Here is a 12,363-nt window from a genome sequence, read left to right as displayed (position 1 = left end):
ACATTGCAAATGCTTGATAAACATGCATTAAGATCGTCGTTTCTGTATCAATACGAGGACCATATGTTTTCATTGACCAATGTGTTTCTCTCTTCCTTTCGGCCTGCACAAATAAAGTCACCCGTTAGTATTTCGTCTGTTGGAAATGCAGCTGTATCAACACCTTCTTTTATTTTTAGTGCAATATGATTTGCCTTTCACTCTGACCTGTTTTTCCGCCGGATTCTGTAGTATTTCTTTTATGTTCATGCCGACCGGCGCGCTGTCTAATTGGCTGATTACAAGCTTTTCTCCTTTTACCCTTGGCCGAGTCCCACCCCCTGCCTGTCCGCCATCGCACGAGCAGACACTGCAGCTCCAGCACCAGTAGCAAAGATGGTGGCGTTCTGGAGACAGGCCGGACTCAGGTACAGAGGATGGGGTGTTCCCGGATCAGAGATTGCCCTGAAATGTTTGGGGCTTTTAAATTGAGGGGTGGGGTGCTCCATGAGTTTTTTTCCCAGGTACAGGGGTCGTTGGAGGTGCTGTGGTAGCTTTTGCTTCCAGAATCTCAGTGTTCGCTACAGACATGCTGGTCTGAGATGAGTACTAACCGGGTTCAGTTGGCGATCGATTTCCGTTGGACGTTTACTTATATTTCCAGGTTGAATTACCTGGAGTGGGGCAGTTCGGGATTCAGATCACGAGTGGTGGTAAGGAGACATTGTATATTTGCCGCAGAGAGCTGTTTGGTTTTCAAGTCCTATACGTTCTCATCGGTGCACTTTTAATTATTCTGGTGTGACAGCCAGCTTTGGCTCCCATTAACGCTTTTCTTTTTATCTCATGGTGTTGGCTGTTTGGTGTATCGTTCATCTTCCTGTGCGGTGCTATTACTGCAAACGTTCAAGGGCTACTCTACAGCTCAGCGATACATTGAATCCTCGCACTTTAAATTCAGTATCTCTCTGGCGGCCCTCAACATTTTGAACAGGCTGGAATCGTACAGAGCCTGATCCACCCCACTCAAAACCTTTTTGAAGTTGTCACTTTGTTGCCGGTCTACAGAATAGCTAATTAGTCTGTGGGGAGGCTGCTTCAAATAAAACAGACCTACTAGGTTACTGAAATTTTTCAATATGTTGAAAAGTAAATAATCAACACAAACAAGGTTTCTGAGCGACTGCAGCAGGATTGTCAGAGTGCTGTGTGAAATATCTAAGAGAATGGTGTCATAACTGACATTTTCACTCATTCATCCTCCTAAATATTCCTCTCAGTGAGTTGAGCGCACACTAGAGATCTACTTGTCACTCCTTAAGTGTACATGTTCTGTGGACGATGAAAGCTTGTACAAATCTGTCCTGCTGGATCTGTGTTGCTGGGAAATGAAAGATTGCACTTATTGACTTCTGAGACAGAGGGAAGCTTGTTTCGCTACTGCCATGCAGTCCCTATCCTGTAAAGTAGTGAAGCTACTGCCCAACTTGTAACTTCCCAGTAACGGAAAAGCTTGTGCTGATGCTGCCCTAGCTGTGCCCGTCATCTGAATGAGAGCAACTTGCAGTGTTTCTGCCCAATGGTGTAGCTGTTCTATGAAAGGGTGTTGCCATAGCTGGTGCCCCATCACCTAGAAAAACAAGACCTGCATTACCTACCCAGGCCAGTCAGAAGCTTTTATTGGACACAGGGCAGAACAAGTGGCGGGGTCCTGTTTCAATCACAGCTTTGCAGCTTGACCAAACTGATTCTGCACAATTCTTTTCTTTCCTGTGCTTCCTTTTCAAAGTTATCACATTTGACAGTATCTTAAAATCATTAAGTTCAAGATGTACATTTTACAGAAACCTCTTGTGGGTGTATATAGTTTGATATACTATAATTTTGATCCTTCTATAACAGTAATGGCTTGTACGGGAGGCATTAGACATCCAACTTGGGTCGCTAATAAAATTGTCATCAGGGCTGATGGGGGAAAGAATGTTATAGCCATCCAGGATCTCAATTGTACAATGTATAAATCAAGAAACCTGGCTTCCATTCCAGCTTCCAATCTTCAGCAAGCAGCATGACACTAGAAAATTACTTTTCAGCACTGCACCTTCTTTTTAGTGTTCTTCACATTTGAGAGCACCTGGAAATATTTCAGGAAGTACTCTGTACAACAACCTCTCTTGTGTATTATTTAATAGATCCTAAAGTTGCTCCCTTCGTACAAAAATAGGCTTATTTAGAAGAAACAGAGCAGCTTGTCGTTAATAAAACTGTCACAGCAGAAGGGGTGTGGGTTGCTCATTTTTATGAAGGTCATTTAGTGCAATTATATAATCTAAGGTGCTAAAGTGAAACAAAACCTGGCAGTCACTGTCTCACTTCCATTGCCCTTCTGGCAGTGATAACAAGATAGGAGATTATTTGGTGTTGGGTGCTTAGCTCACAGTATCAAGGCCTACGCACTCGCTCTGCCCACACCCAGTAAGCTGCAACTTGAGCATGGCCTGTTCATAGCACAGGTTGCGATTAGTGACTTACCATGTAAAACGTGCAGCCTTATCAATAGCAAGTTGCTTGACTTCTTCAAGAAGTGGGACCTCAGGACCCCCCCCTTCCCACCCCCAAAAGGCTGGTTAACATGCCCTAAGAAGCGGGAATTATTTTACAATATTTGATGTAAGGTTGTATTGTCGGGAACACAGCCTGAGCCCATATGGGCATATTCAAGCACCGAAACATGTTGAGGGAAAACAGGAGTCTGGCCTGTTGCTCTGCCCTCCTGTATTTAATCTTGCTGTAGAAACTCCAGTAAAGCACCTTCTTAACACACCTGAATGCAATTTTAATATAGATGTGACAATTTAACATAGGGAGAACATAAATGACGTAACCTCACCCAAACCACAGCAGCCATAGCTGGCAAACTGTACAACCAGTGAACAGTAGTACTCTTGAATGTGTTGTTTCCCAGCGTAAGATCTGGAACACAGTAATGTAGCGTACCATAGTAGGTAGGTGAGAGTTCATCATCCTATGTGAGTACTTAAATAAATGGTAATTCCATAACAGGTTTGGCTGTTTCTTGCAGGAGTTTTGTACTTCTTATGGTTGTCATTAAAATCATACAATAGTCCTTAAGTGCTGCTCCCGCACTGGTTAGTGTGTAAGCTACTTGTGTTGTACCCGTCCTGCTCAGTGTTAAACTTTCCACTACGCGTTAGAAAAATGTATCTACGTTGACCATGCTTGTTTAAATGCATGGAGTGAGTGAATCCTCACAAAATATGTGAGCAGGGTTTGCTTTTGGTTTTACACACCTAACAAGACGTTTTTTAAATGTAGTAGGCAGCTTTACAACATTTTAAACCCAGCTTATAACTGACTTATCAGCACTTTGCATGCTGAGGGTTTGAGCCCTTAATGAAACTGCTAAAAGCAAAAATGCAATGTAACAGGATGTTGACTTAATAAAAAAAATAGATAATAGAATTCTATGTGGTAGTGCCAAAGTCCAGAGTGGTGAAATGCAAAATAAAAGGGAAGTTCCTAGCTTTTTGTCTTTTTTGTTGTAGGCTCACAGTTTGAACATCCGAGGAGGTAAGAGGGCAGAGGCAGCCTTTCAGATGCAAATGAAAGCAACTCCTCGCTAACATTAACACTTCTCCTAAAAACGTACGTTCTAATTTGCAAAAGCAGTGAGAGCAAAAGCAGTTTGATGTGATAGTCCTAGGGAAAGGAACATGAAAAACATCCTAGCAAACATAAAGGAAAGTTTTAATTCTATTAAGGTCATAGAGGGGAGGATTATGCTCAAACTTTCTTTACATTCTCCCACAGCAGACATGTGACCTGCCATACCCAGTAGACATGTGAAGGAAAACTACTGTAAATCACCTGACCCATAATGTCCAATTATGTCCTTTTTAACCATATAAACGCCTGTTATGATTCTTCTCCCTCTTACTGTGTGCAAGGATGCAGCGATGATTGAAGTCAATGTAGCCAGTTCTTGTGAATGTATCCATTTAGCCTTTAACTACTGCTTTTCTTCTCTGGAACTTTAAAGATAAAATCTAATCAGAATGTTGTTGTTTGTATAGAAGTATCCGTATCTATAATGCATATTGCCTATATCACCATCTAAAAAACATGTTAAAATCAATCTGAAGACACATTGCAATGCAATAAGATTCTACCTAATGCAAGATGTAGGACAGTACAATTTTAAATAAAACCATTCCATACTTGTCAGAGTAGTCCTGAAGGGAGGGAGGAAACACTACTCATGTTCAGGTTGGATAATCCATTGCCTCTGTGTCCTTAATGAAATTGAAAGATTTAATTAAAGAATCTTTATTTTATCGTAGTTGGTCATAAGAGAACACAAATGATAAAAGCAGAGAACAAATTGTCCACGGTAAAAATATCTGCGGGTATCATAAGATACTAACAAAAAGCGAAAATAACAGTAATCGGAGCACACCTAAATTAGCAGCTATCCTGGTTAAATTGTTTCAGGTACCTTATCACATTAATCGTCCTTTGACCTAAAATTTCACAATTATAAAAGTCAAATAAGACTGCTAGTGGATGGCTTTTGTAAAGGACAAATGTATATTTAAGCCAAAATACAAGTTACACTAAGAATAAAATAATCGTGCCTACATGCACAGTGAGTTTCTAGTCCTTACTACAGATTTGAAAAAGGAGCTCTTCCAAAAACATTTCGGGGGAATTCAATAATTGCATGTGAAACAAAGCTTCTCTATACCTGCAATGCCCTATATTCTTTAGTTTAGGTTTAGGAAAGTGTTTGCGTGAAGAAGAAAAATGTGCAGCAATGATTGTTCACTTGTATTATCACATAGGCAAGGCAGAGCTGAATCCGCCGACCAATCGGGGTGTCTATTAAAACACAGAAACCACCATATCGTTACTGCTCTGAAATAAAAAAAGTGGTCTTTCCCAGTGTGTAAGATCTAATGATAAGAGGCTCCAGATGCTAAAGATCTCTAATAAGCCAACACTGACTGTTCTGATAATTCTGTTCTTCATTCTTCTTCCTCGTTATACTCCAGAAAATTAGATTTAGCCCTAAATTTGTCTTTTTTGTTAATGCTTCTTGGGTCTGTAAACAAAGAGGATAGTCACAAAATCGTCAAGTTTTATAGAGATAGTTCAGCCACGGGATTTGAAGACTCCTTATCCAGGCTGAGGCAATCTGAAATTATATCTCTGCATAGTGCGGCCTCCGGATTTGGCCACACGCTAGCCCACACCAGTAGAGGGGCCCGATGACCACAGAAGTGGTTTTCCTCATTTTGGAGGAGAGAAGTGCTGTTTGGTATTGTATACTTTCAAAGGAGGGGAAATGGTCCCTTTGCCCCTTGATCTTGAAAGACTGCATATAGCTCCTGCAGATCTGCAGAGTTTAAGGCGTGAACTATTTAGCTGTGAGTGCCAAGACCCAGAGGAACCAAAAATTACACCTAGGTAGCTAAAATTGCTAACACTAGTAAGCAGTTGGCCTTTAATCTTGAGTCTGCTTGGATTGAATTTACCAGGCTCGCATGCCATGATGTGTGATTTCCATAGTTGGTCGCTAGGTCAAGACTGCACATAAAGAAGGTGAAGCGATCCACCAACAACCTCAAAGCGTTGGGAGTACGGGCTAGGAGGATCGCGACGTCTGCGTAACGCAGTGCAGGCACCTGCATGCCTCCATTCCTTAGAGTACCAGATTTTAGTTAAAATAGGGACCCAAGCTGTTGATGTCAAAGATAAAAAGCAGTGGAGCCAGGGTGCAGACTAGGCGCACCCTTCCACTAAAGAGAATTCAGGCAACATTTCACCAGTTCTCATCCTATGGCAGGACCCTGAGGCTTGGGTTATGCTTGTTTAAAGCTTATTCACCACCAACGTAGCCATGTCTGAAATTAGTTTAATGTAGAATTATTGAAAGTGTAATCCGATGACTCTTCGGCTGCTTGAAGGATGTCATCTAAACTAGCACCTAGGGGTATAGTTTTGGAGGACTTTGCACTCCTGGTGGAATGGGTGCCAAATGACTAGGTGTGCATCACCCATCTAGCTAGGGTAGGGGAGGACACTGACTTGTGTGGTCTTCCAGAAGGGAAACTGCTAACTGCGATTGCTGTAGGAGAACTCAAGAGTTGCCTGACATCATGATGTTGTCCAGGTACATTTTCAGACGACAGTCCTGAGATCGCAGCCAGGACCTATCAATTTTCAGCGTTTTGGGAAAGCACCATGGTGCTGAGGAGAGGCCGAAAATCAAGGTTTTGAACTCCCAGATCTGTTCCTTCCATATGAATGGCAAGAAACACTGGTGAGGAGGAAATATTGGGCTAGACAGGTGTCCTTCAAATCAAACAGATCTTTCCGTCGCCTGTCCTCAAAGATGGATGTCCTCCATCGTGAAGTGTCTGTAGACAAGCTATGCGTTGAACTCTCGTAAAATTATTACTAGCCTCACTCCTTTCTCTTGGTTGACTACGAATAGATTTCTGAGAGAACCTCTCGGGTGTAGGACATATTGCTATATGCCCCTTTGTCCTTGGAGCTCTTGATCTACTGTATGAAGGAGATAAGTCTCCTGAATAGGCTATTTGATTTAAGCCTGTGGGTTGTTAGGGGGAACCCAAAACTCTATATGGAAACCTACGCATCTGAAGAAATGTCCAGCTCTTTTGGGAGACATGGCGCCATCCTTTCCCCCTAGATTTTTTAGTAGAAAAAAATGGAACACTCCTGTCCACCTTGTTGTCGTCTATTGGAACCTCCGCCAGTGAGTCCACTTTGAAACTTGTTCCAGGAGGGGGAAGAATGGGGTATAGCCTCTTGGCTCTGACCATTCTGCTCTTCTATTGCCCTATGCTCCTGGGGACTATTGGTAAAATCACAGCTGGACGAGCATCTCCTGCCACTTCTGACCCAGCTGAAAACTTCAAGGGGGGGAAAAACCTTTTAGGGAGGATTGGGCTTTTTCTAGTGCCATAAAGGCTTGGACAAACTTTGTCAAGTTTCTGATGAAAGCTGCTCAAAAATGGTTCCCCATCGCGTCTGCTTCCGTTGTTGACACATCCTTTAGTTTGAGGTCTAATATTGGTAAGATGGAGCATTTCCTCTCTGTTGAATTGGCAAAGTTTGCATTGCAAGCATGCAAACTGCCCAGCTTATCAGGATTTCAGGGACCACAGGTTCACCTGTCTGCTTGGCGGCCTCAGCTAACTCCATAATTTTGGTAAGGGCCCTGGCTATGTCTAAGATCTTGTACTGGCAAGCCCTCCAGGATCAATCCATTCTCCTCTAGAGTCTTTGATCAGTTTTCCAAGGAATGTTACCATTGTGGCATCCATCTCGGGAGTTGAGACCACTTTACCTTCAATTGCCGATCGGGCATTCCGATCGTAAGCGTTTATGCACCTCTTTGTCTCCAGTGGCTGCCTAAGCCTTTGTTTGAGGTAGAATGCCATTTTTGGGAGAGGGTTCTCACTACAAGGAGCAAGGGTATTTAATGTGCTTGAAGTCAAACAGGTCTGTATGTTGACCTCGGTCTGGGTTTGTCCTGGTCCGTTTTTTTGGTTTCTTAGTGACCCCTCCTGAGAGATGCCATTCCCTTGATCTTTCAGACTCCCGATCGGATTTAACTGAAGTATGAGTTTTTTTCTCCCTTGTCCTCAGTCATGTTGCTGTCAGGAGGACTATAGAAAATAGATGGAAGTGAAATAGAAGTCCCACTAGGGCCTGGTATTTCCCCCTGAAGAAATACTCCATTGGGACATCTGGATGAGGCGCAGTAACTTGGCAGAGGATTCCAACTTATGAGAAGGGCCTTCGAACCTCATGTCTCCAATGGAGGCCTGCCCTGCACCCGAAGAATGCATCGACACTGGATGACTGTGAACCCTGTGGAGACGGGGTGGTAGTGTCCAGAATCTTTTTGTGCACTGTCCGAGGATGAATCACAAGAGTGGGAGTCTGATTGATCAATCATTGGATCAGTTAAGGATCCACCTCATGTTTCTAGGTCTGCCTCCTGGTGTACGTAGCCGCGATACTCAGCCATTATGTGGTAAATGTGTAAATTCAGAATCCTGTGGAGAAACCTATCCTGACTAACTTTACCCCATATGATAATAGGTTGGTAACTAAAACTAAGTATTTGAAGGAAATAAAACGGCCCAGGGCAAATTTGTTAAATTCACAGAACCAGTCTAATGAGGGAGATTTGAATGTTGCGTTGCATCCGCAATGCCTGTAAAGTGGCTGCCACACTCCATAGAGGAGCGAGGTAGATCGAGGGCTATGTGCTCTGATGGAAGCGTGCTGTCCCTGAGGTACCGGAGGTGGGCCACAGGCCGCTCTGGGCCCCCCCCCACCCCCGGGATGACTTTGTGGCCCACCACACACTTTCCTGCACCCTTTAATCATGGATGCAACCTCGAAATTGTCCTGGCCAGCCAACTTACCGCGAAGAACCAAGTCAAAGCTGTCTCCTCCTCTTGCTTCAACACCCTCTGCATGCTCCTCAAAATCTACCTCTGGATCCCCATCGCCACCAGGAAAACAGTCACCCAAGCCCTTGTCTCCAGCCACCTCGACTACGGCAGCCGACTGTATGCCGGAACCACCAAACTACTCAACCTCTTCCAGAACACCGCAGCAAGACTCCTCCTCAACCTTCCCAGGAGAACTTGCACCATTCCCCACCTGAGAGCCCTCCACTGGCTCCCCATACAGAAAAGATGACTCTTCAAGCTCCTGGCTCGCACCTAAAAGGCGCTCTCCCACTCCGGACCCGCCTACATCAACCACCGCTTGACACTCCATCGCCCCACCAGGGATCTCCGCTCCACCTTCCTTGCCCTGGCCCACACCCCCTGCATTAGTCGGCACCTCTGAGGAGGCCGTTCTTTCTCCTACCTTGCTCCCAAGTACTGGAATGACCTCCTCCTTCACCTACGCGCCTGTACTTCACTTTAAGAATTCAGGAAGAAGCTCAAGACATGGCTCTGAAACCAATGACGTTAGGACCTAGAGCCTGTAGACCACCTGGGGGGACAAGTCTTGCTTTACAATAACTCTTTGATAATATAATGACAGTAAATCACGTGACACATAATGTCCAATCAAGTCCCTATGACTGGACATTATGAGTCACATGATCTACTGTTTAAGTCTCGCCTGAGCCAGCACATGCGCTGCACTGGTGAGACATTTAGTAAGCGGCTTTTCGAAGTGCTACCAAAGCGGCCAAGAGCTTGCGGTCACGCGCACAAGCATGCGCCACGCTCCGCCTCTCCAATAACTGCTGCACGCGCATCCCTAGCGTGCTTTAGCGAGGACTTTTGCTTTCACGGCCGCGCGGCTTTACTTTTACGGCTGCGCGGCCAATGCTTGTTTGCGGGGTGATGGTGTCAAAGAATGCTGTGTAGCTGTAATAGAAAAGCTAGTGCGACAATAGAAGATCCTTGTCGCCAATGAGTGCTGAATCTCACTCGCCCAGCTTGCGATTTAAAAAAGAAAAAGGAATTTTTTTCTTCTCCCCCACAAGTCTCATATTGGAGAAAATCTCACACATGTAGAGAGAACTGAACCGTTTACACAGAGTCGGGCAAGGTTAACCCCTTTGTTGGGAGCACTTTGTCACCATTAGCATATCTTTCCTGGACCTGCATGATGCTTTGGTGTGAGGTATATTCTCCCCCCGCCCCCATACACCCTTCTGGACTTTCTCTCTCTCGCTCTGTCGTCCTCTCCTCCCCACCTGCCCCTCCCCTCTCCCTACCCCACAATTCCAGTGTTGAGGGGCTCTATGGCAAGCAGGCTCTTCCAGCAGAGTAATAATCGCATGTGTAATTTATTGGTTCTGTGTACCATACACCAATTATGAGCGAAGACTCACCGTTTGCATCTTGGGTTTTTATTAGGAGTTGGCGAATGCCACATGTGAAACCAAAGCTGAAACCAACTGCACTTCGGAGCCAAAAGCTGGGACCTATAGAAGCACTTCATTCAGTCCAAATGCCTCAGTCACGGTCCGAGTTTCTGTCATCCACTGTCATTCACCTAAGTCCTTCACGCAGGCGCATACAAATGGGAACTGGCTCAGAGTTCTTGAAAAATAAATTTCAATGGTATATACCTAGGCTGTCCGGAATTCGGTTTAAACCGAATATTACCGACAGTACACTACCGGACGAAAATCAGCGGACTCGGTTTAAACCGAGTGTCACTGATTTTCGTTGCCGTTGCACCACTTGGCCACTTGATGGAGCCAAAGCGTTAGAGCCAAAGGCCCGAGAACAGAGCAGTTTACCATTAACCTTTAAACGGACAAGGACACTCCATCTGCAAGATGATTGACATGAATCTGCGGGAGGACGCGGTGCGGGAGGTCAAGCTGCTGTGTAAGGGGCGGGGGGTGGAGGGGGCGAGTCGGGCGGTTTTAAAAAGACCTACTTTAGTGCTGCAGGAGTGAGGGCTGGAAAGCAGGGGCGCAACGGAATTGGGCTCAAAGAGCTGTCCGTGTGTGTGTGCGCCCGGCTGAGACAGCTTCCCACACACACAGACAGCTTTGAGATTATCGTAGCCGCACCCGGGTATTTCACAGGTCTTTACAAGACCATTTACATGTTAACGAGGCTTTGTTTAATTTTTCTCTCCTTCATCTCCACATGGCGAAAGGGACAAATCTTTTGTTTGGCACTGGATAGCAGACCCTACTCTCCTACAACTCTCTATAGTCGGACACACTACAGATAGTGCAAAGTCTTCTCTTCAGTCAGTTTATGAATTCACAAGTACTGCTAAAATAATATTTCCCATCAATCCAAATGTATTCGAAATTTGTATGTTCTTTTACTCTTTTGTGCTTTATTCATTTGTTCCTAACTTACTGTACTCTCATCTTCATTATCATCTCTGCTATGAATCCATAAAAATTATTCTACGTACCCCAAAGCATTTCACGCTGTATACACTTCATCAGGAGAATGTTTCTCAGTGGTAGTTCTGGCACCTTCCATTACCGGTCTTGCTTCACCCCACCCCCCACTTTGTTTGTTTGCTTCCCCTTTCAACCTCCATTGTCCGTTTGCTGCCCCATCCCTGTTCATTGTCCGTTTGCTTCCACATCCCTGTTTGTTTACACGGGTCCGCCATTATCCCATACTGCCATCAGAAGACCACCAGTAGCCCACTCAGAGGTCCCCATGGATGCAAGTTCATGAAGAACTCCAAATCTGTTCCGAACAGGGGCCCCCAAATCCTTAAGATTTTCTGCCCTCAGCCCTTCCTGGTGCCAGGGGTGCCGCCACGTTTTCAACAAAAATTAAATATTTTCAAATGTAGTTACTCATGACCTAATCATTGTTGTTTAGGTAGCTAATACAGCGCATCGGCAAAGCCAAAAGGTCAGTCTTGTTTTTAAGCAGGCTGTTCAAAGACCAGGATTTCAGTTTACATGGTTAACGCATGCCTTGAATTAGGTGAGGCACTCCTCTTGGAAAAGAGCCTTAATTTGCATTTCTTCCGCCACGACCATTTAGAGACCCCCTCCCCCTCTCACCCAACCAGGCCCGGTTCTAGCCTTGGCCCTCTCAGTGAGGGCTTGAAGGCAGGCGCACAGAGCACACGTGGTGTGTGTCAGCCCAGACCGAGACAGTTTGCCGGGCGCGCACACACACAGACAGTTTTTGAGATTATCGCAGCCGCACCCCTGTACTTAACAGGTCTTTAAAAGACCATTTACATGTTAATGAGGCTTTGTTTATTTTTTCACCCCTTCATCTCCACATGGCGAAAGGGACAAATCCTTTCTTTGACAAAGGTAACCTTTGCCTACTGTCCTGCTGCGTGGATATTTCCTTTTCTATGCAGTGCAGGAGAAAAGAAGTTTGCTTATTCCTGTCACCTTTCCTGACCCCTGCAGCAGTTTATCACATCAGGCTGTGACAGTTTGACTAAGTAGTAGGTAAGAGAATTTGTCGCTATTTGTTTTTCGGTTTAAAATGTGCACAGGACCAGCAGGACACATACTTCGTGTACGCTTCATTTAAACAGTTTTTATCATTATCATGGCCGATGCAGAATAAAATAAGACACCACAACATGCCCAGATAACGCTGGTGATCCTGCTGGAGAGCAATCTTTGTCCGTAGTTTTTAAATGCAGATGAACTGTATTTTATGTGGAAGCTCAGTGGGTTACTGCCTTTGACACAGAGATCCTTGTGTTACTTGCAGTTCAGAAGTTACAATCCTAAAATAGGACAGTGACCAATGAACTGTCAAAGAGCTGCATACAAACATGAATGGTGTAGTTAGAAATTCGCTTATTTTTGTTTTGTAATATAGTTAGAACTTC

General features: G+C 44.7%; 1 protein-coding gene across 1 annotated transcript in view; it reads left to right on the top strand.

The window, feature by feature from the left end:
* Positions 1-248: 248 nt before the first annotated feature.
* The window catches only part of ATP5F1E (ATP synthase F1 subunit epsilon), a 35,019-nt gene continuing 22,904 nt past the window's right edge, over positions 249-12,363 (top strand). Inside the window, exon 1 of the mRNA XM_085619456.1 lies at positions 249-407. Within this exon, the coding sequence (XP_085475582.1) occupies positions 376-407 (32 nt within the window). The 5' untranslated portion in view covers positions 249-375. The remainder of the gene's footprint in view (positions 408-12,363) is intronic.

Source organism: Triturus cristatus, chromosome 7, assembly GCF_964204655.1.
Source record: "Triturus cristatus chromosome 7, aTriCri1.1, whole genome shotgun sequence".
Lineage (NCBI taxonomy): Eukaryota > Metazoa > Chordata > Amphibia > Caudata > Salamandridae > Triturus > Triturus cristatus.
The sequence above is the reverse complement of the archived record's forward strand: the minus strand, read 5'-3'. Positions and strand labels throughout refer to the sequence as shown.